Source organism: Penicillium cinerascens (genome assembly GCF_028974065.1).
Source record: "Penicillium cinerascens strain IBT 15544 chromosome Unknown scaffold_4_segment0_segment1, whole genome shotgun sequence".
NCBI classification, from domain to species: Eukaryota; Fungi; Ascomycota; class Eurotiomycetes; order Eurotiales; family Aspergillaceae; genus Penicillium; species Penicillium cinerascens.
The window spans coordinates 4,890,628-4,910,781 of NW_026695298.1; the positions used below are offsets into that span (position 1 = coordinate 4,890,628).

The following is a 20,154-nucleotide window of genomic DNA, read 5'->3' on the forward strand; positions in this document are numbered from 1 at the left end:
TAAGCGAGTAGTCGCCATGAACATGAACCAAATGCGCGGGACTCATGGCTTACACCGAACCCCCGGCGACGCCACCGCGGTGCCAATTCCGGGGCGTTGTTTCCCCCCCGCATTTCTTCTTCCCTTCTCTTCCCCCAACCCTGTTGTACCCATCCCACGATAAGTCTTGTACGAAATGGACTTCTTGCGGCCCTTGGAATGGGAGAAGTCGACTTCGGTAGAGGCCGATACGCGGGACGACCCATCGCGCAAGAAACGGCGGAAGTACATTGCCAGAGCTTGGTATGTTTTCTCCCGCAAACGCTGGGATCCGGATTCTAATTGATGTACAGTAATGAATGCAAGCGCCGCAAAATCAAGTGCAATGGTCAAACACCTTGTCATCGTTGCGGCAGGCAACACATTGAGTGTGCTTACGTGGAGAATCCCCAACGAGAGAGCGTTGGCGAGCAAGAGTATGGATACCGTTGACCGCCCGATGCTCACACTGACAATGGGAACAGAAACTTCGAGCGACTCTTCGATCAAATGAAGTCAATGCAGGACCAGATCTATTCGTTGTCGGCGGCTGTGCGGTCTATGACGAATAGCGACAGCTCGCCCGTCGGCCGGTCGAGCGTGGCCGGTCCAGCCACCGCGGCGTACGGGCCTGTGTCAACGCAGCGGGCGCTTCGACGAGTTTTCACTGAGAAAAAGACGCTCTTCCAGGGCCCGACCACGTCGGCATTTAGCTTTGATCTGGCCAAATCCAGTCTGCAGCAGCGAGGAATCGTGGAGGGCAATGAAGCTGGCGACGAAGGGGATTTGACCCAGGAGCCATCACCACTCGCTTCGCCATCCGCTACCCATCGCGACCTGGAAGTGCGCCAGGCAGTTGATCCACTCTGGGCTTTGCCCAAAGCTGAGGCTCTTCGTTTATGTCGGGTGTACGAGGAAGAGATGGGAATCATGTACCCTGTGCTGGAGCTTTCAGAGCTGTTGGATCAGGTCGAGCTTCTTTATGGTATGATGGATCATTCAATCAACCCTGAAGCGCAACTCAGGCAGAGGGACGCACTGGATCCGGAAGATGTATTCATTCTTCGACTGGTATTTGCATGTGCCTTGACGGCGGAAGCCAGCGGTCGCAGTGAACCGGCCATTGCGCTGTTTGACAGCGTCCGAGAAGTTCAGGACAATTGTGTTTGGAGACCTCCCGAGATCAAAAGCATCATCTTTCTGACCCTGGTGGTATGTGACGGACGGACGACCGGGAAATCCGCCTTACTAACTGGTTCGATAGTCAATATTTTATTTTCAAATGGATGAAGAGACTCTTGCCTGGCGGACTATTGGAATCGTGGAACGCATGTGCCTAGAGAAAGGCCTCCACCGGCGCAAAACGCTAAATCAACCAGCCATCGTGGCTGGAGGCAGGGACCGGATTTTGCGACTCTTCTGGTCCGTCTACGTTCTTGACATGCGCTGGAGCTTCGGAACGGGAATGCCTTTCGCTCTCGAGGATTCGGACATTGACCCCTGGTTGCCCGAGCCCGAGGAGAAAACACCGTACCTGCGGGTCATGATTCGCTACAGCCGAATTGCTGCCAAGGTTTGGAAATTCATCTCAGCCTTCAATAACACGAACGAAATCAAAAAGGATGAAATGAACTATTTGGATTGGCAGGTGCTGCGCTGGGTGCATGATATCCCCGATGAGTTGCGCCTGCATCACTTCAGCACACCGGACTCGGGTGATACCGAGGGCCCGCGAAGCCTCCGTCGCCTCCGTGCACTGCTTTATCTACGTGCGAATCAGCTGCGCATGCTCATTCATCGGCCCGTTCTGCATACCGCCGGGGACATTGTCCGGTATCCCGCGGAGTCCGAAACGGTTGTCGACATCGCGAAGGACACGATTCGCTTCATTACCCGTCTCAATGAAACCTCGGATATCTATCAACTCCAACAGGTAGCCTTCAACTGGTTCCTAGTTTCCGCATTGGCAGTCCTGTTCCTTGCCGTCTCTCAAGCCCCGTCTCAGTTCAGCGGATCATGCAAGGAGGAATTCTACTGGGCCCTGGAGCTAGTCAAAGGCTTTTCAACCGAGTCATACATCTCTCGACGCCTCTGGAAGTCTATTCGAAGCCTTCGCAAGCTTGGCCCTGAAATGGGATTAGGAGTTCAGAAGCGTCGGTCAGCCGTTGAACCCTCAGAGCCAGGACCACCCCGACCGCAGGAGTCGCCTCTTCCCACTACCGGCTCCAGCACACTTCGCGAAACACCACTGAATGGAGCGCAGATGACACAGGAGCTAATGGAATGGTTTGAAGCAGTCGGAAACCTGGAAGATCAGATTATAGGAGTCGGCACAGACACGGGCCCAGCACCCGAAGAAATCCCCTGGCAACAAATGCCCAACGGGGGGTTCATGTTTGATTACGGGGGAGAGTTATCGAGTGTGATGAAGGACTGTTTCTAATTACGTATTGCTAGATATCGAAATGTAGCATTCGAGCGAATCTTCCTCCGTTTAGCATATAGTGAGTCATAATTTAGACATTGCTCGGTCGCAACTTCGGCAGATCCTGAGATGTCCAGTCCGTCACCAGCATATGACCGGGTTCGTGAGCAAATACCAGCCCGTCAATATGATGACCTGATGATTCAACCGCCATCTGAGGCGTGACACCGCATGCCTGTACGAAGATCAGTTCACGGGCCGCCGATACTGGAGAAAAAGTAGGATTTGACTTACCCAAAAGACGGGGACCTCACCCTCCTCGAAGACCTGCGGCTCTCCAAAATCCGGTTGGCCAATATCTTCGATTCCAAGCTGTTTGACACCGTCCCATCCCCACGCGACTGGCTCGCCGTGCGTGGAGAGATACGGTCGGGTCACCTCTCGCACGCGGTCGATTTGATCTGGCCTATATGGCCGCATGGAGACAATGCAATGTGCTCCCGTGAAGATGCCCGCGGGTAGAAGCGGAATGTTTGATCGATACATTGCTACGATCGAGCCCGTTTGCTGATGCCGTGGTAGGAGACCGGCGGCCGTCAAAGCATCTTCGAAGGAGAACGAGCACCCGATGAGGAAACCAACATGGTCCGGGGTCCATACGTCGAGGAGATCACGGCGACTGTCGAGGTATTTACCTCGCTTGTACACTCGGTACTTGGGAAAATCCGTCCTGAGGTCGAAATCTGCAGACCGAATACATCCCGCTGGTTTGACCGTGTGCGGGTCACCGGGACTAGCAGATATCCCTAGCAAAGGACATGACACCGGGTTGCGCAGACAGAGGTCCTGGAAATCGGAGGCATATTTGGCGGGCAACACCAGCAGGTTGGCTTGGAGATAGCCCGGAGCGATGCCGGCCGTGGTGGTCAGACGGTTCTGACGACCTAATATGCGTGCCTGAGCTGCGACGTCGATGCTGCCCATGATACACAGTTCTATGAGGAAGGCCGACACTGGTCTATACAAATCTACATATTCGAGGATTTCGTTTCATTTGAAATCCTCGAATGCAATCCTCGATTATGCGGAGTGGAACGACCTCCCCGACTTGGAGATGCTTCCCATCGGGATCCACTTGCCGACGGGTCTGGGGAAGTTTGGGGTCTCTTCACGGGCCCAGGGGCTATCGACGCCAATCACATACCTCGCTGAACGGGAAATTGACTGTGGCCTGTCTTATCTGGAAGGGATCCACATAATGAGCGGAGAGGCCTGATACACGAGTGGCAATTCTGACGATCGTCTACCGTCTTATCAGCGCCATCGGCCCGATGCCCCATGAACGGGGCCAATCTGAAGTAGCTCTCCAGCGGGTCTGGATGGCTGGAGATAGGCACGGATCCGCTCTCCATTATCTCGCATGACGACGGCGCTGCTTGACATCCTTGAAACGCTGCGACAGATTGCCGACATTTGCTTTCATCTCTCTATTCGACCGATCAATCCAGCGTCCTGACATTCTCTCATTCTGGGGGTTGAGGATCCGACTTCATGGCCGCCAACAACCACGACGACGGCGTTGCCTTGGAGCAGACGCTGTCTGTTCAAAAAGGAGTGGATCATGAAATACCGGATGAAGCCTCTGCTGGTGAAGCTCTCGATGTCGTGCTTGATCCCGAGATGGAGAAAAAGCTTTTGGTGAAACTGGATCTTGCCTTTGTACCAATTATCATGCTCACCTACTTATCCTGCTTTTTGGATCGGTCGAATATTGGTACGAATACTAGCAAGCTTCGTCATGGAAATGGAAACTTATCAGAAGTATAGGAAATGTCAAGGTGGCCAACATGCCTGAAGACATCAATGCCTCCGACAGCCAGTTTTCAACCGCGGTATCTATCTTTTATGTAACCTACGTTCTGTTCGAATCACCGTGGGCTGTGCTCATGAAGAAATTGACGCCGCGAAATATCCTGACCGGACTCTGCATTGTATGGTCCTTGACCACCATTTTTACAGGCTTCATTGAATCCGTGGGCTCGCTGTATGCCACTCGGCTCATCCTGGGTGCCTGCGAAGCGGGATTGTTTCCCTGCTTGAATCTGTATCTCACCATGGTCTATCGCCGCGAGGAGCAGGCGAAGCGTGTATCCTACTTGATGAGCTGTGCTGCTATCTCGGGAGCCGTGGGCGGTCTTTTGGCATATGGATTATTGCACATGGACGGCATTGGAGGTAAAGCAGGCTGGAGGCATGTAACCTGGATCCCCCCACCCCACCCCACACGACACAATCAGCTAACCGTGTCAAAGATGGGTTTATATCATCGAGGGCTTGTTCAGCGGAATCTGCGCCATTCTGATTTGGTTCGGACTTCCGAACAACCCGACAGAAGCCTACTTCCTTACGGAGGAGGAACGATGGATGATGCGAGTCCGAAACGAGCAACGGCGCAAGTATATGGGCAGTGACAAGTTCAGCTGGGAAGAAATGCGGATTGCCCTCGGCGATCCCAAGCTCTTCTTCTCCGGGGTCATCCAGTTCTGCCAGGATATTCTTCTTTATGGATTTAGCACATTTCTGCCCACCATCCTGGAGGGCATGGGGTACAATTCCCTGATGAGCAATGTCCTGACCGTTCCGGTCTACATTTGGGCTGCGGTCGTTTTCATCTCGGTGGCCTTTTGCTCAGACCGATATTCGAAGTTTGCATCGGTGCGTGAGAAACTTTCAGAACGTTAATTGGGATCGTGAGACTAACACAGCCTCAGTTTATCTTTGCCGCCAACATCTTTGGTATAATTGGGTACATCCTGCTACTTGTGGTCGAGAACACGGCAATCAAGTACTTTGCCACGTTCCTGATTGGAATCACCACCTACACGGGTGTCGGTCTCAATGTCGCGTGGATAAATGTGAACGTTGCACCGCAATACCGACGGGCCCTAGAGATTGGCCTGCAACAGACCATGGGAAATTGTGCCGGGATCGTGGCAGGCCAGATTTATCGTCATTCCCCTTATGTATTGGGAAACGCCTTCTCCCTGGGTGCGCTAGTGATAGCACAGCTGGTTGTCGCCATGCTAGGGCTGTACTTGCGGCGTGAGAACAAGATCAAGGAACAAATTCTCAGCGGAGATGCAGAAGACACTCGACGCGTTCGTTCAGGCGATGGCGCCGTGGACTTCAAGTATCACTACTAAGCCGGAGGTTACATTTTCCAGATTCATAAATCGACCCTCAGTTGATATATCGTCCGCTCATTGTAACCACAATAGTTTCAATTCTCTCATCTCTATCTTTATCCTTTTCGATAAGAGAAGTGTCGACCGCGTGTCCGGGGAGGTTGAATTATCGCGTCTGATTGGTCAACCGTGGAATACGGACAACAAATAGATGACGCAGACGACCATGGAAACGGGGTATATAGAGACCTCGACGGGCTCAATATGTAGGAAGGGCATTTTGAACACCCTAAAAAACCATACAGGGAGAAACCCATTCTGTAACGAGTCTTCAACATCTACATTGCGCCTTCCAAGGTTCCACTACCAACCTAAACGAACGAATTCGGCCTACAACCCCATAAATCCAAAATCACCATGGGTCTTTGCATGTCATTCCCTCGCCACCGTCGCCATCCCGCCATGGGTATGGGTGGTATGGGTGGTATGGGCGGTTTTGGTGCACCCCCTCGTCGGTATTATGGCGGTGGAATGGGAATGGGTGGTGGTTATGGGTACGGCGGAGGGTTCGGTAGTCCTATCGGTGGTGGATACGGACGATACGGAGGAGGATTTGGTGGTCGACCTGGCTTTGGTCCCGGTGGTGGCTGTGGACCTGGAGGTGGACGCCGGGGGCGACGGTGGTGATGCAAGCGAGTGGCACGGGGTTCCCTTATCGTTTGAGAGATGCCCTACCTGCCCTACCATTTTAATGACCGATACCACGAGAAATTCATGTTAGAACTTGATCACTCGGAACTGATGCCATCAATCATGAAGGCCTCGAAGTCCACTTCAACCCTCTGCCCCGTCGCAAAGGTCCCAACTACAGCCCCCGTAAAGTCAAAGTCGGTTATCACCGTAGTCCACGTATACTTGGCGTGTTCTTGGTGTGTACTTGATGTGTACTTCGTGTATAGTTTTGTGGCCGGGGAATCCCGACCCACGTGATGCCACCGCTTGCCCCTGCATCGTATCGTAGACCAGACTTTCATTTCTCGTATAATATCCCTGCCGTCAATGCGACTATTCCGATACACGAGTCATGGTAATGGTTGCTGAAGCCAGGGAGAATCGACATGCGGCTTCGCCCCATAATGACTATCGGCGACCTCGACGGCGGCCAGCCCATTTGCGCACCAAGTCAGGTTGTCTGACCTGTAAGTTAGCCGTACTTGTTTTATTGGACCGGCAGTTCAGGCGCCTTCTAATGAAAGCCGATAGGTCGGAAACGGAAGAAAAAGTGCGACGAGACTCATTCGCAATGTCTGAACTGCGCCAAACAAGAACTGGACTGCGTCTGGCAATCACCAGACATCCAGAGCGATACCTCGAGCTTCCAACAATACCCTCCGGGTGAGAAATCTCCGATGGCATATCCCACTGCAAATCGAGTCATCAACCAGGCATCGAGCGCAGAGGTTCCCAGCCCCTGCCTCCATTCGACGCAGTTGTCCGTCGCAACGAGCGCCTCTTCTGGCCCAGAAAAGCCAAGTGCATCTTTACTGTCCTCGGATGACTTGGAAATTCCTTTGTCCATGGCTCCTCGAGTCAAATTTGCTACAAGCATCCCCCAATTGCCTCCACATATCTCCATCATTTATTCATCCGCCATCACCGCGGAAAGTGGCCCCCCTTTTCGATTTTCTCAAATCCACCTTTCTTCCCCAACTGATTCGACCGGGGACAAATGGCCGCATCAGCGATGCTTTGAGCAAGCAGACCCTTGCTCTAGCCCTCGACAACACTTTCTGCATGCATGCATTGCTCGCTTGTTGTGGCGCTGAGATACCCTCCGCCAAGGCTAGCTTCCGTCAACTGGCCCGCTATCACTATACCCATGCGGTAGCTGGGCTCCGCAATAATTTGAATGACGGGCTCTTGCAGGATCGGTGGGTTGTTGTCCTGCTGACCATCATGATGCTGTGTATTTACGAGGTAAGGCTCCGGGTTTCCTCCTAGCTTTCACGCTGAGAACCACTCGACTAACGCCCAACCAGCGATCCAAGCCGAGCGGATCTTCGGGAGTGGAGACTCATCTTGCAGGAGCGGCTAGATTGATTCAACTTGTCTCTAGAAGTTACACGGTCCGTTTGCAGGGCACGGGAATCGAGCCGGCTATGCAACATCTCGTTCGAGAGTCTTTTATCTTCCATGTCACAACTAGCCTTCCATTCCATGACGAGGATTTCTATAACGGGGAGATTGAGGCAGCTTTGGCTCTTGCAGAAGAGGCCATATCTCAGCATTTTGGCTCTCGCTACTTCGCCCACCTTGACTCGCCAGTGCTCGGTTTCCCACCCCAGCTATTCCGATGCATCTACACTGTTTATCGGCTCTACCGAGTGTCAGACCGAGCCCAAATCGATCCGGAGATTTGGCAGAGAATGGACGGTAGTCTGTGTCAATGGGACGAACGCATCATGGCAACCATGGAAGGACTCGCTGATATTACTTCGAGTGGACCCAGATTATACATTCTAGGGTGTCGCATCCTGCTCCGACGAATGTCTCCTTCGGGCCTGCCGGCCCTGTCCCTTTCTCTGTTGGTTCAGGAAGGCATGGAGATCGTAGGTCGGCTCCAGCCTGCGCAGGACTATTACGCGGATTATTACTGCTGGCCATTTCTGGTGCTCGGGATGAATCTGGGACGTACACCTGACCGAGATTTGCTTATGAGACAGGTCGAGGCTTTTGGAGCCGCGACGAATAATGGGACCATGAGGCGACTCGGGGACATGTTGAGGATATACTGGGAAGGACATTAATACGTTTCTCATGTCCATGTCAACGATGACTTCCGCGATCGGATTTCGGGCCACGTACCTTTTTACCCAGGCCAATGAGCAGAGCGACCTCGGCGCGGGGAAAAAAGGGATTTGTCATCCGAGGAATCCAGCAGATGGTTATCAAAATCATTCAAACGGCTTCCAGGCGAGACATTCTTTTTTCAATTCCACTTCCATCGCCGGCAGGCTTACTAGTACGATGGGGTCAACTGAATTTCGTTCGCCGCGCGTCTTGAAGGCCGAGGGCGTGCCCTACTTCACGCCCCAAAACAATGGAGGCGCTGCAATGAACCCTCAGCATCCCGATACGCCAACGCTGTTTCGTCCGCTGCAAATCCGCGATCAGACGCTGAAGAATCGCATTATGGTGGCGCCCATGTGCATGTACTCCGCGGAGTCCGATCCCACCTCTCCTGCGGTAGGCGCCCTGACGGATTTCCACATTGCCCATCTCGGTCATCTCGCCTCGAAGGGCGTCGGCCTGGTCATCATTGAGGCGACTGCAGTCCAGCCAAATGGACGAATCTCTCCAAACGACTCCGGACTCTGGCAGAAAGGAACCGACTCCGAGCAGTTCAGAGGCCTACGGCGGGTGGTCGATTTTGCTCACAGCCAGGGAGCCAAGGTCGGGATCCAGCTTGCCCATGCCGGACGAAAAGCCAGCACTGTGGCTCCGTGGTTATCCTCACAGGGGAAACGAAGCAGCATCAAAGCGGATGAAAGTGTAGGTGGCTGGCCATCCGATGTTGCAGGTCCCACGGGCGGGGAGGAGCAGATGTGGGCCCCTGGAGATGTCAAGTACTGGCCTCCTCGCGAACTCAGTACACAGGAAGTGGAGGAGGTCGTGCGTGCTTTCGCGCGAAGTGCCAAGCTGGCCGTGGAGGCGGGCGTGGATGTGATTGAGGTGCACGCGGCGCATGGCTACCTGCTGAATGAATTCCTAAGTCCGGTCACCAACCGCCGCACCGATAAATACGGTGGTGACTTTGAGAACCGCACTCGCATCGTGCGCGAGGTTTGCGCTGCCATCCGGGCAGCCGTGCCTTCGGGGATCCCCTTGTTTCTTCGGATAAGCGCCACGGAGTGGCTAGAAGATCAACCGGTGGCGGCGGAAACGGGCAGCTGGGACCTGACCTCATCCATTCAACTGGCCAAGTTGCTTCCCGAACTCGGCGTGGACTTGTTGGACGTGAGTTCTGGAGGCAATCACAAGGATCAAAAGTTCCAGCCACACACCAATTATCAAATTGACCTCGCAAGCCAAATTCGCAAGGAGATCCGTGCCGCCGGCCAGAAGACCCTGGTGGGTGCCGTCGGTCTTATCACGGAGGCCGACGCAGCCCGGGATATTATCCAGGGTGCGGACGAAGCACACGCTGCGGAGATAATGCTGTCTGGCAAGGAGCCCAAGGCTGACGCCGTGCTGATGGCCCGGCAGTTCCTTCGGGAGCCCGAGTGGGTATTTACAGCCGCGAAGAAACTTGGAGTTGATATCTCAGTTTCCTGGCAATTTGCCCGGGGCCTGCTCTGAGCGAACCATACGTGAAACCATGTACATATCAATGCAATCGACACCCGGGTAGACCAAGCATCTAGAATCGGAAATCAAATACTCTCGCGATCATTTGTCAATCATGGCCGTTTTGTATCATCCGTTTCATATTGGTAGCGGGAGGACCCCTGCATTGACGGGGTCAGCCCCGGTGGCCCCGAGTTACATCCATATCACACCTCAAAATCCCAATATGCCAGCCATAAATTGGGATTGTTGGTAAAGGAGGAATTCCATCTGCGGGGAAACGGAAACCTGCCATCGCGAGCCACAGGAAAGGCTGCGTTGATAACAACCGGAGACACCGCTGGAGTTACGGTCACGAAACTTCTTATTGCGATATCAGTCCGCCAATTGACTAATTCTAGGTGTCATTCTATTACATGCTTTCGCAGAAACGAGAGCGCGGTAGTCAGATTGAATATCTGTTGGATTGATTTCCGGTACTTTTGTCTGCCCGCAAAACTTCTCCTCGCTATGATCGCGGATTGTTCACTCTGCAGCTGTCGTTTGTTGGCATAAATGGGCGGTAATCATGTCTAGATACGAGCGTGCACGCGGCGTAGTCGATTCCACTCCAACCAACTTCGCTCCATCATCCCAAAGCCGCAGAGCAACCATCTCGTCTCGGAGGGGATCTTGCTCGAACTCCCGTAGCTCGCTCCCTTCAAAAGGACCTCCCTGGAATGCCAAGGATTTCTGCGACGCTGATGACAGGGAGCCATGGTATGCGCGGTCCACAGCCGTGAGATATCTGGGTACAATTCGATGAGCATCGTGAGGAATAGGAAGGGGCATGCGCCCACGTACCGTTTTGCCGCGACGTGGCTATTGACTAACCGACAAACCGGTTCGCTGAAGCCCAAAGACCGAAGATAGGCCGCGCCGATAGCTTCATGACCTACGCGTCCGACATTCTCGGTGCTTCCGCGGAGGTTCATGCGGACTTCTTCGACCGACTCCAGCGGAATGATCTGCCCAATATCGTGTAGTAAGGCAGCAATCACCAATTCATCCCGTGCGCCTGCATCAAATGGTCAGATGCAAGTTCATTCGTGCCGGGCGCGTTCCCTACCGGATTTTCTTGCTTGATGAGCCGCCTGCAGGCAGTGTTCGAGCTGGCTAATAGATTCGCCAATGTAATCACCTTGGCCATATTGCTCCAAGGCGCCGATCAACGACTCGGCCTTGGCAGACGATGTCGTCGATGATGATGGCGATTCCATAATCGAGTTGGATTTAGCGATAAGACTATGTGGCTTATGGGCTGAACGGAAGAGGGTCGGAGAAACCTTGAAAAGGCGAGAGAATTGTGAGAGGTCGGTAGGGGCGAGGTGGGGGAGGGTCTTTATATAAAGATTTCCGAGCACTGGCCCGAGGGTCTTCTTCCCGACCTGACCGTGCGCGAATTTCTTCTCGGAAGTAACCATGGTCCACCAATACAGAATCATTAAAATAAACTTGGCGAGACGAGACGACTCGCGAATACTCGCCACAAGCGGTTTCATCGGGTACTCGTTGACACAGCTCCATGCCGGCCACGTATGAACCCTCACAGACGCCTTTGCACGCTTTCATTTTGGAATTTCACACTGGGTCTGCTATTTTACACGGGATATTTTGGATGTAAACGGGGTATATGGAGCCTCGCACGGTCTATGAAATCAAGGGCCACAGACCCAAAAGGTTGGTGGCATTTTTCGGCTTTCACCAACTCAGACTGCAGAAACCTTCTTCGAATCGACGGTCAACATGGGGGACCCAAAGGCGTAGCGAGCTCGCCCCTCCTCGTAAGTCATGCCCTGCTTCCGCATGTGAGTCGCAGGCCAGAGCTTCTGCCTGTCGGCATAGTACTGATCATGCAGACTCCCCTCGGCCGCACAGTTGTATGTGGCGTAGATGGCGCGCCGATCTTTGGAACTCGTGTTGGCACCGCTACGGTGGGCCAAGTAAGATCCAAAGACAAGAATATCACCTATGAAAAGTCGTCAGCGGCGTTGTGTAAGATTTCCGCGAACTGTCAACATACCGGGCTCCAGGTTGCACGGTGTCCACGTGTGACTCTTGACCCAACTTGGTTCAATGCAACGATCGCTACCCAGAGGGACTTCCATGCGATGGCTGCCGTCAACAACCTCCAGTCCGCCGTTGGTCTCATTCATCTCGTCCACGGCGGCGAGAATTGTCAAATGTTTGATGTTCTTGACGTGAGTGTACGCATTGGCGTCGATGTGCGGGTCGAAACCCCCTGCAGGACGTATGAGCCGCGCGAGCTTGCTGGGTGTCCATGTCACCATCGAGAGTCCTTACCACTTCCTGCCAACTTGTAGTTGATTTTCTCCTTGAAAAGAAGCATCTCCTCACCGGCCAGCTGGTTCAGTGCGCTAGTGGCACGCAGCCCCCGAAGGAAGCTGTCAAATCCGGCGTGAGAGTTGGCAAAGTTCTCCGTGCGACACAGGACGTGCTTGCCCTCTCCATTGACCTCTTCGTACGGCATCCACGGAACGCCAGGGGTACGAGGGAGGTCATGGACCTCCTGCGCCCACTGCTGCAACACTCTCGTCTCCGTCGGGTTGAAGAAGCCACAAACAAGTAGATATCCTCGATCCTGGAAGCTCTGGAGCTGCTCGGAAGTCAGATCGTAGTGGAAGTTATCCATGATGGCGAGAAGGACGTGCGAGATGCTAGCAGTAACGATAGAAAGAAGGAAAGAAAGAAAACGTGGGCTGGGTATTGGAGCCCTCGACGCATGCATTATATAGATTGACCGTGGGATGCGGGTGGTCCCGACACATCGCGTCCGGATGAGGCAAACGGGGACGGGTTTCGCGCTTCGCACCGAGGAACATGCAAACAAGATCTAGAAAACAAGGGCACGTGGAAGGGACAGGGGTCGCCGCACGACTCAGGGCCGTTGACCAGTCGAAGAGCTCGGCAGGCCGCACATGGGGCGAACGATTGGCGGCGAAACAACCGGGCCGGATCCACCGAGTGGACTGGCGGCGGAACCCTATTTCCTCGGTTGACCTGTCCGAAGCCAGAGATTCGCGGGCCTTGCATTCTTATGTCGCCTCGATGAAGCTTGGACCTGCGACGTGGCTCTCGGTTAGGGAAGTTGACATCTCGCACTTCGTCCCGGCAATCGCCGACGATGCACTATCGCATCTCTCGTGCATGCAGCACCGCTTGCCATTGGATCGTCCCGTTCGGAAAGGTTGCATTTTGGATAGGGGCTCGGGGCTAGATGCATGTGAGCATGTGAGCATGTTATATACGAGTGTTGCATTCCTCCTGCTTTGGATCCCGTTCTTCAGCCTTGATCCTTCTTCCACCTCAATTTTTCCGCTCAAGCACCATGGACGCCTCTCCGAGTGATTCCGTCATGAAGATGGATGACTCCAAGGACCAAAGCCACAACGAGACCTGGGCCCTCGAGGAGCCGCAGCCTGTGCGGCGGCGCTCGGGTTTGTTGACCGTCGTGATTGCTGGACTTGCGCTGTTCAGTGATGGGTACAATGCTCAAATCAGTAGGTGGTCTGGTCTCTTCAATTCCACTTTCCACCGATGTTAATTTTGCCAATAGTCGGCTACATGGAGCCTCTCTTCTCGGTCCTGTCAGTTTCCCTCCCACAGACCGAGTTCACCGATCGAATGTTCATTGACGCGTTCTCTCCAGTTACAAGGATGGCATGTCGTCGACCATCAAGTCTCGCCTTTCCAACTCTTACTTAATTGGCGAGATCTTCGGCATGCTCTTCTTCGGTGTCTTGATTGACCGCATCGGTCGTCGCACGGGAATTGTGGCGGCCACCGTTTTGTTCATTCTCGGCATCGTTCTTGCCACGGCTGCTCACGGGTCCTCACAGCTAGGGTACGGGCGACCCCGTTCTGTTGATAGTTGGACCAAAGGCTGACACTCAAAACACAGAATGTTCTGGATGATGATTGTGGCGCGCGGTATCGCTGGCTTTGGCGCCGGTGGTGAATATCCCGTTTGTGCCACCAGCGCTACCGAGGCAGCCGACGAAACAGCTCAGCTGCGCAAGCGGCGAGGCTTCCTGGTGGCAGTAAGCACCGATTTCGCTGTGGATTTGGTAGGCCCTTACAGAACTTCCATTTGATGATCCCGTGCTGATGAAGATACCCAGGGATTCGTTGTGGCAGGGCTTGTGGCATTGATTGTCCTAGCATGCTATCATCAGCAGAATTCGGAAGGAGTCTGGAGAGTTGCCTTTGGGTTGGGCATCGTGGTGAGTCATTGTCTAGCCATGAAGGTTGCTTTTCTTTGAGCTCGATCTCACTGACTGGAAATCTAGCTGCCGCTTTCGATCTGCTTCTTCCGTGTTCGCATGATCAACTCCACCCAGTACAGGAAGCACGCCATCAAGTCGCAATACCCCTATGGATTGGTTTTGAAACGCTACTGGAAGCCCATGCTCGGTACATGTGAGTTCTCCGGTTTCCTCATTTTACATACCGTCCTAACCTTCTGTGTCTCCTTAGCCTTGGCCTGGTTCTGCTACGATTTTGTGACATACCCTTTCGGACTTTTCTCCTCGACAATCGTGGAGCAGCTCAACCCGAACAACACCACCGTCCAAAACATCGGATACGGAGTACGTTGATTGAATTCCCTCGCGGGAAATTCCGGTTGCTAACGTAAAGATTAATAGACTGTGGTCAATTGCTTCTATCTTCCGGGATGTCTCCTGGGTGGGCTTTTGATGGACCGAATTGGTCGAAAGCAGAACATGACACTCGGCTTCCTGCTCTGGGGCGTGTGGGGATTCATTCTTGGTGGAGCCTTGCCGCAAATCCAAAGGATTTTCCCCTTGTTCATCGTGATGTACGGCATTTTCCAAGCACTGGGTGAGATGGGGCCCGGCGTCTCCACTTTCCTGTGTGCTGCGGAGTCTTTCCCGACTCCTCTGCGAGGCCATTTCCTTGGATTCGCGGCGGCAGTTGGAAAGGCGGGTGCATCTATCGGCACTCAAGTCTTCACGCCGATTCAGGATTCCTTCTCGTCTACGGAGAAGGGCCAACAGGCCGTGTTCCTCATCGGGGCTGCTTTTACGGTGGTTGGTGGAATTCTCTCCTGGATTTTGATCCCCGACATGTCTCGCGAGTTGGAGACGGAAGATGCTCGCTTCAAGGCTTACTTGGAGGAGCATGGCTATGATATTAGCCTGTACGGAGAAGCCTTGGTGGTGAACCCCAGGGCATCCACTTGAGAAACCATGCAGAGGGTGGAGGGGGAGATTTTCATGATGGACAAGTTGGGAAAAGTTTTCATTCGGGGCAGAATATAATACGGAAATAGACAGGCAGCATCTTCGTCGCCGCTTTCGCAGATCGATTCCTAGCGAAGTATAACTTCCAGGAAAATAAATCATGTTTGCGCAAGTTTGATCAACATCGGGTGTCGGAGTATATACACAGTAATATATCGGCCAATCAGACAGTGAAAAGAACTCTGTATTTACAATATCCCTTTTTTTTTTTTTGTCCGGCAATTTGCAGGGATGTCCGATTACATAAGAGGTCGTTCCATCGGATCATCAATATATCCGATCTCCCCCGCTATATTCTTTCCGACATCGGGGCTTCGTACGTGCAGTGACCTGTACAACACCATAGCTCCGCACGGAACGTAAGCCCAGTCACAGATCAGCGCTATGTAGGAGCGGTGCTCTCTTCATCATCGAAGTATATTTACCCAAACAACCCTCATAGGCTTCGAAGGAAGTGTCAAACAAATCGGCGCAATCAGACCCTCCGGTTCACGAGGTAGATGCCGGCAAGGGAGGCGCCGAAGCCACCGGTTGGAAACTTGGGAGGCCCGGAGTATCCGCGGTGGACTCTGTACCCACGCGTTGGAGGCTCGACATCCACTTCCCCCCGGGGCCGGGGGTTGGAACGGAGAAGTTCCGAGACCCCACGCAGTCGCGCATAAGGAAATGAGATTTTCCCCAAGCTGGAGCCAAGTGTGTACTGTGACAATTAGTAATGTCTTCACCGGAGGACGGGCGTTGTCAAAGTGGAGCCGCATCCAGCCAAGCATTGCGCCCTCTTGCTTCTTTTTCGGCACGCCGACCCGCCGACATGTACCGTGGCGGAGGCCGGTGGCAAGAGAGCTGCCCGTCTCGGTCACGTTCGGGGAAATTATTATTGTGGAGAAGAAATGTTGTTCGTGGGATGGGAGCTCCGATCGGTCACTGCGCTCCATGTTCTCCCCGATTTTTCAAATTGCTTTGCCCCTCGACTCTATCACTCCCAGTTCACCCCTCGTATACCACCAGCTGGAGGAGCCATGGCTTCCCCTCCGGCAGAAATGCAGCCCGGCCAGATGCATGACGTGGAAAAGGTCACCGACTCGTGCCGCGAATCGTCGAGCTTGGAGGTATCGGAAGATCAGGCCCTCGCGAAAGCTAGAAGCAGTCCGAATGATGCGCTCCCAATCGTCATTACCTACGGCCTCAATGATCAAGACAACCCACGAAACTGGCCCAAGTGGAAAAAGTGGTATATCACCTGTCTCGTGAGCATGCTCAATGTATTCACGTACGTCGAAATCCTTTCCCTCCCTCCCGGCGTCAACTTTGTTAACGGTGAATTGTAGAACTTGGTGCGCAGGAGGTATCTCATCCGGGGCGACTGGAATTCAGAAAGAGTTTGGAGTTTCCGCCGAGATCACCACGTTGGCCCTGTCGCTGTATGTTCTGGGTTACGCGATCGGTCCAGTCCTCCTCGCTCCGCTATCGGAATACTTTGGGCGCCAGCCGGTATACGTGGTGTCGTGGTTTATTCTGTTCATCTTCCAGCTCCCTCTTGCTCTTGCACCCAACATCGGCACCATATTGGTCTGCAGGTTTATCGCAGGATGTGCCGGAGGTGCCCCCTTGACCAACACTGGAGGTAGTATCAGTGATTTGTGGGAAAGAAATGAGAGTGGTGGCCCGATGGCCGTTTATGGACTGAGCAGCACTTTCGGTCCCCCCATGGCTCTGGTCGTCACGGGTTATATTGGCCTGAACTGTGGATGGCGTATGATCTTCTGGGTGCTCATGGCCATTTCTGGCGGCGTTTGGATCCTCCTGGTCGTTACAGTTCCCGAAACGCGTCATTCGGCCGTCCTGCAAAAGAAAGCCAAGCGGGCGCGCAAGCAGATGGCAAAGGAGAATCTACGGTCGGCGGAATCCACCGTTGACCTTCATGCCGGTGACCGAAAAGGCCTGCACGAGTTGTTCGCCATCACCCTCACGCGGCCCTTCCGTTTCTTGTTTTCAGAGCCTATCACACTGTTCTCCGCCATCTACAATGGGTTTATCTACGGACTGGTTTATCTCTTCAACGAGGCGATCCCCCTCGTCTTCGGCCCGCCGAAGGGGCATCCCTTCAACGGCGGTCAACAAGGTCTCGCATTCCTCGGCCTGGCGATCGGTCCCATCATTGCCTTCTGCTTTTATCCACTTCAAGAACGGTACTATCTCCGGCGCGTTGCTGAGAATAATGGAAAAGGTGTCCCCGAGGCACGTATGTGGATGGCGCGAGGCGGTGCACTTCTCCTTCCCATCAGCCTCTTCTGGTTTGGATGGACTAGTTACCGATCGGTTCACTGGATCGTTCCGATCATTGCGTCTTCCTTCTTCGGTGCCGGCATTTATATCGTGATTCTGAGCATTCTTAATTACGTCGTCGACAGTTATCAGACCTACTCAGCTTCGGCCCTTGCCGGCGTGATTTTGGTACGCAATGTGGTCGGCGCTGGTTTCCCTCTGTTCGCCACTCAGATGTACGAGAAATTGGATTACGAATGGGCTTCCAGTCTTTTGGGATTCATTTCCATTCTCCTGGTACCTATCCCGTTTATCTTTTTCTATAAGGGCAGGGCTATCCGGCTTCGGAGCCCCTGGGCAAGAGAGCACTTTGACCAGCATGAGGACAATCCTCATTGATCGATTGTGCTCGATGTCTGGATCTGGAGAGATACAAAATAAATTTGATGATTTAGGAACAAATCTTGTTTATCACGTCTGTTCAAATGTGTATATATCCCAGGCGAATATACATCTCACCCCACTGAACCATTTGAAACAAGAAAGGGGCTCATTTAGTTGTAATATACGTAGCGGCCAGTCGGGATTGCAAGTGTTCGCCGGCTGTCAGCCGATGCTGGTCGATGCTAAGTCCACTTGCACCGCCCCCATAACCAACAATAGCGTTAGGATCTGTATCTTGCTTCTTGTGTCGGTGAGCAGCGATCACCTTGCTAGGCACTGGTACAAGCTCTGTGCTTCCAACAGGTTGACAGAAGAAGGCGATACTATAGCGGTCCTGGGGAGTTGGTTTCGCAATGGACTGCTTGTCATGGGGGAATACGACTCGGTGAATTGTCGATTTGAGCAGCCCGTCAGTCCAGTAACTTAACATATCACCAATGTTGACTAAAATTGGGGGAAATGGGAAATCGGCCTTGTCGCTTGGATACACGGGTACCGGGGCCCACTTTTGATCGGTGGTTAAGATCTCCAGGCCTGGCTGTCCCGGCCGTTGAAATAGTAGCGTGATACTCCCATAATCCGAATGAGCTCCTGCTCGGATATCTTTATCAGGGCGGTAGGAGGACACGGCTGCAGGGTAGTATAGAAGTCTCAGGGAGTTCCCGGTTGAGCCTTTGGCTGGGTCATGTCGGGAAGCGAAAAAATCATCTGCGACCTGGTAGAGATTCAGTCACCTTCCGTCGATGCCATGTTGGCACTGAAGTGATCCTTTACCTCAAGACCACGTGCCAAGAGTCTGAGGATCTGGTCGCATGTCTTATTACAGAGACTTATGAAGGTAGCAATGTCTGCCTCGCGGGACATAAGAGATTCAGGCAGGGGTTGCTGGATCTTCTCGTCTTGAAGCTCGCCAATGTTCAGAGCCCTATGCCGACATATAAGCACTGATTCCTGAACGATAACTTTAGTGATGAACCCACTCTTTGAAATCTCCTCTCTATTTAGGGCGCCTGGGTCAGATATTCTGTTCTGTAATCGGGATTTGAAAGAGCCAAGTTACCTCATGATGCTCAGGATCTAACGTCTCGACATGCATCCCTACCCAACCTCTGTTCTAAGAAAAGCATTGCAAAATTTAGCTGCCATTCAACGACCATTCTTTTGGGCTTTGGGGTAGGGGAGGATCCACAATGCAGGTACTCACATCTGATCCTCTTCGATATGGTACCTTATCAGAGAGAGGTAGCTTGAAGAACTGTTCAGCCTGTACCAAGATCAGCAACTTCCTGTGCGACGTCACCGGTATGCTCATTCACGATAACATTCCATTGCAGAGAGCAGTATTGGAATTGTTGATTATCATGGAATTGAGTCTGGTGAAAATTGAGAACGCGCAAACATACCATTCCAAAAGTTCGGTCCACATCGGTGGACGAGAAAACGGTGGTTCTACTATCGATGTAGAGAAAGCCAAATCCGACTGCCGCGTCTAGCATTGCTTTACCAGCAGCGTCGAGATCTGAACTGGTCAGGTCAATCAAGGGAAGCTCAATGGGATCTGTCATCTTGATAGGCTCGACAATCCGTCATGGGGAGTTTTGACCAGGAAGAAAACGATTGTAGTCCGAGCCGCGGTCGGCAAATTTTTCGGAGACACTCGGAACCACCCAAAACACAGCCGATATTCAAGCTCCCTTTGCAGATATGAGATCGTAAAGGCTCAGCTTCCCCCTTATAATCCAACAGAAGGTGCACAGGCCACGGCAGTAATCGGGAATGTGAACCTAGTATCCTTCCGTGAGGAGAGCATCAAAGTTCGATACTTACGATCTATCATGTGCTTATCTGACTTATCTCTACAACGTTGGCAGCCGATTTCTTTCGTTTCTAATATGAGCGATTTACTCCACAAAACCCTGGACCTGCATATTAGTGATATCTCCTCTTAATGATAGCCCCACGATCTGCTATCAGAGATGGGTCTCGGCGGCCTCCGTTCCAATCGCATCACAACCCCGCTTCTATCGCGGGCCTCCGCCCTGTCCGTGGCACCGGAACTGCGGGGATTCCGGCTGGACCAGACGTAACGGGGTAGGCTCGAAAGTTTAATTGGCGTAGAATGACGATGGGATCTCGCCAAGGGTTT

General features: G+C 53.0%; 11 protein-coding genes across 11 annotated transcripts; 7 read left to right on the forward strand and 4 right to left on the reverse strand.

The window, feature by feature from the left end:
- Positions 1-175: 175 nt before the first annotated feature.
- On the forward strand, positions 176-2,461 carry N7498_011000 (putative C6 transcription factor; the record flags this gene model as incomplete). The annotated part of the gene is made up of 4 exons (XM_058458056.1): positions 176-282; positions 333-455; positions 504-1,230; positions 1,283-2,461. The coding sequence occupies 4 exons, from the start codon at positions 176-178 to the stop codon at positions 2,459-2,461; spliced, it is 2,136 nt and encodes a 711-aa protein (XP_058304955.1).
- A 73-nt stretch (positions 2,462-2,534) lies between these two features.
- Positions 2,535-3,427, reverse strand: N7498_011001 (DUF1445 domain protein; the record flags this gene model as incomplete). Its single annotated transcript, XM_058458057.1, has 2 exons — positions 2,535-2,678; positions 2,738-3,427. 2 exons carry the CDS (start codon positions 3,425-3,427, stop codon positions 2,535-2,537), a joined length of 834 nt encoding a protein of 277 aa, XP_058304956.1.
- Positions 3,428-3,994: 567 nt separating this feature from the next.
- N7498_011002 (uncharacterized protein) lies at positions 3,995-5,646 on the forward strand (the record flags this gene model as incomplete). Its single annotated transcript, XM_058458058.1, has 4 exons — positions 3,995-4,217; positions 4,271-4,694; positions 4,756-5,158; positions 5,215-5,646. 4 exons carry the CDS (start codon positions 3,995-3,997, stop codon positions 5,644-5,646), a joined length of 1,482 nt encoding a protein of 493 aa, XP_058304957.1.
- A 399-nt stretch (positions 5,647-6,045) lies between these two features.
- Positions 6,046-6,315, forward strand: N7498_011003 (uncharacterized protein; the record flags this gene model as incomplete). The annotated part of the gene is made up of 1 exon (XM_058458059.1): positions 6,046-6,315. The coding sequence occupies one exon, from the start codon at positions 6,046-6,048 to the stop codon at positions 6,313-6,315; it is 270 nt and encodes an 89-aa protein (XP_058304958.1).
- A 1,107-nt stretch (positions 6,316-7,422) lies between these two features.
- On the forward strand, positions 7,423-8,435 carry N7498_011004 (C6 zinc finger domain protein; the record flags this gene model as incomplete). Its single annotated transcript, XM_058458060.1, has 2 exons — positions 7,423-7,605; positions 7,668-8,435. 2 exons carry the CDS (start codon positions 7,423-7,425, stop codon positions 8,433-8,435), a joined length of 951 nt encoding a protein of 316 aa, XP_058304959.1.
- A 220-nt stretch (positions 8,436-8,655) lies between these two features.
- On the forward strand, positions 8,656-9,987 carry N7498_011005 (NADH:flavin oxidoreductase/NADH oxidase; the record flags this gene model as incomplete). The annotated part of the gene is made up of 1 exon (XM_058458061.1): positions 8,656-9,987. The coding sequence occupies one exon, from the start codon at positions 8,656-8,658 to the stop codon at positions 9,985-9,987; it is 1,332 nt and encodes a 443-aa protein (XP_058304960.1).
- A 513-nt stretch (positions 9,988-10,500) lies between these two features.
- On the reverse strand, positions 10,501-11,516 carry N7498_011006 (HD domain-containing protein; the record flags this gene model as incomplete). The annotated part of the gene is made up of 3 exons (XM_058458062.1): positions 10,501-10,762; positions 10,819-11,032; positions 11,084-11,516. The coding sequence occupies 3 exons, from the start codon at positions 11,514-11,516 to the stop codon at positions 10,501-10,503; spliced, it is 909 nt and encodes a 302-aa protein (XP_058304961.1).
- A 207-nt stretch (positions 11,517-11,723) lies between these two features.
- On the reverse strand, positions 11,724-12,667 carry N7498_011007 (phytanoyl-CoA dioxygenase family protein; the record flags this gene model as incomplete). Its single annotated transcript, XM_058458063.1, has 3 exons — positions 11,724-11,983; positions 12,038-12,256; positions 12,319-12,667. The coding sequence occupies 3 exons, from the start codon at positions 12,665-12,667 to the stop codon at positions 11,724-11,726; spliced, it is 828 nt and encodes a 275-aa protein (XP_058304962.1).
- Positions 12,668-13,363: 696 nt separating this feature from the next.
- Positions 13,364-15,239, forward strand: N7498_011008 (uncharacterized protein; the record flags this gene model as incomplete). Its single annotated transcript, XM_058458064.1, has 8 exons — positions 13,364-13,535; positions 13,592-13,622; positions 13,685-13,879; positions 13,937-14,102; positions 14,157-14,258; positions 14,325-14,454; positions 14,512-14,624; positions 14,682-15,239. The coding sequence occupies 8 exons, from the start codon at positions 13,364-13,366 to the stop codon at positions 15,237-15,239; spliced, it is 1,467 nt and encodes a 488-aa protein (XP_058304963.1).
- Positions 15,240-16,318: 1,079 nt separating this feature from the next.
- N7498_011009 (MFS transporter) lies at positions 16,319-17,963 on the forward strand (the record flags this gene model as incomplete). Its single annotated transcript, XM_058458065.1, has 2 exons — positions 16,319-16,569; positions 16,628-17,963. The coding sequence occupies 2 exons, from the start codon at positions 16,319-16,321 to the stop codon at positions 17,961-17,963; spliced, it is 1,587 nt and encodes a 528-aa protein (XP_058304964.1).
- A 151-nt stretch (positions 17,964-18,114) lies between these two features.
- N7498_011010 (uncharacterized protein) lies at positions 18,115-19,573 on the reverse strand (the record flags this gene model as incomplete). The annotated part of the gene is made up of 4 exons (XM_058458066.1): positions 18,115-18,723; positions 18,783-19,037; positions 19,213-19,272; positions 19,412-19,573. 4 exons carry the CDS (start codon positions 19,571-19,573, stop codon positions 18,115-18,117), a joined length of 1,086 nt encoding a protein of 361 aa, XP_058304965.1.
- Between the last annotated feature and the right edge of the window lie 581 nt (positions 19,574-20,154).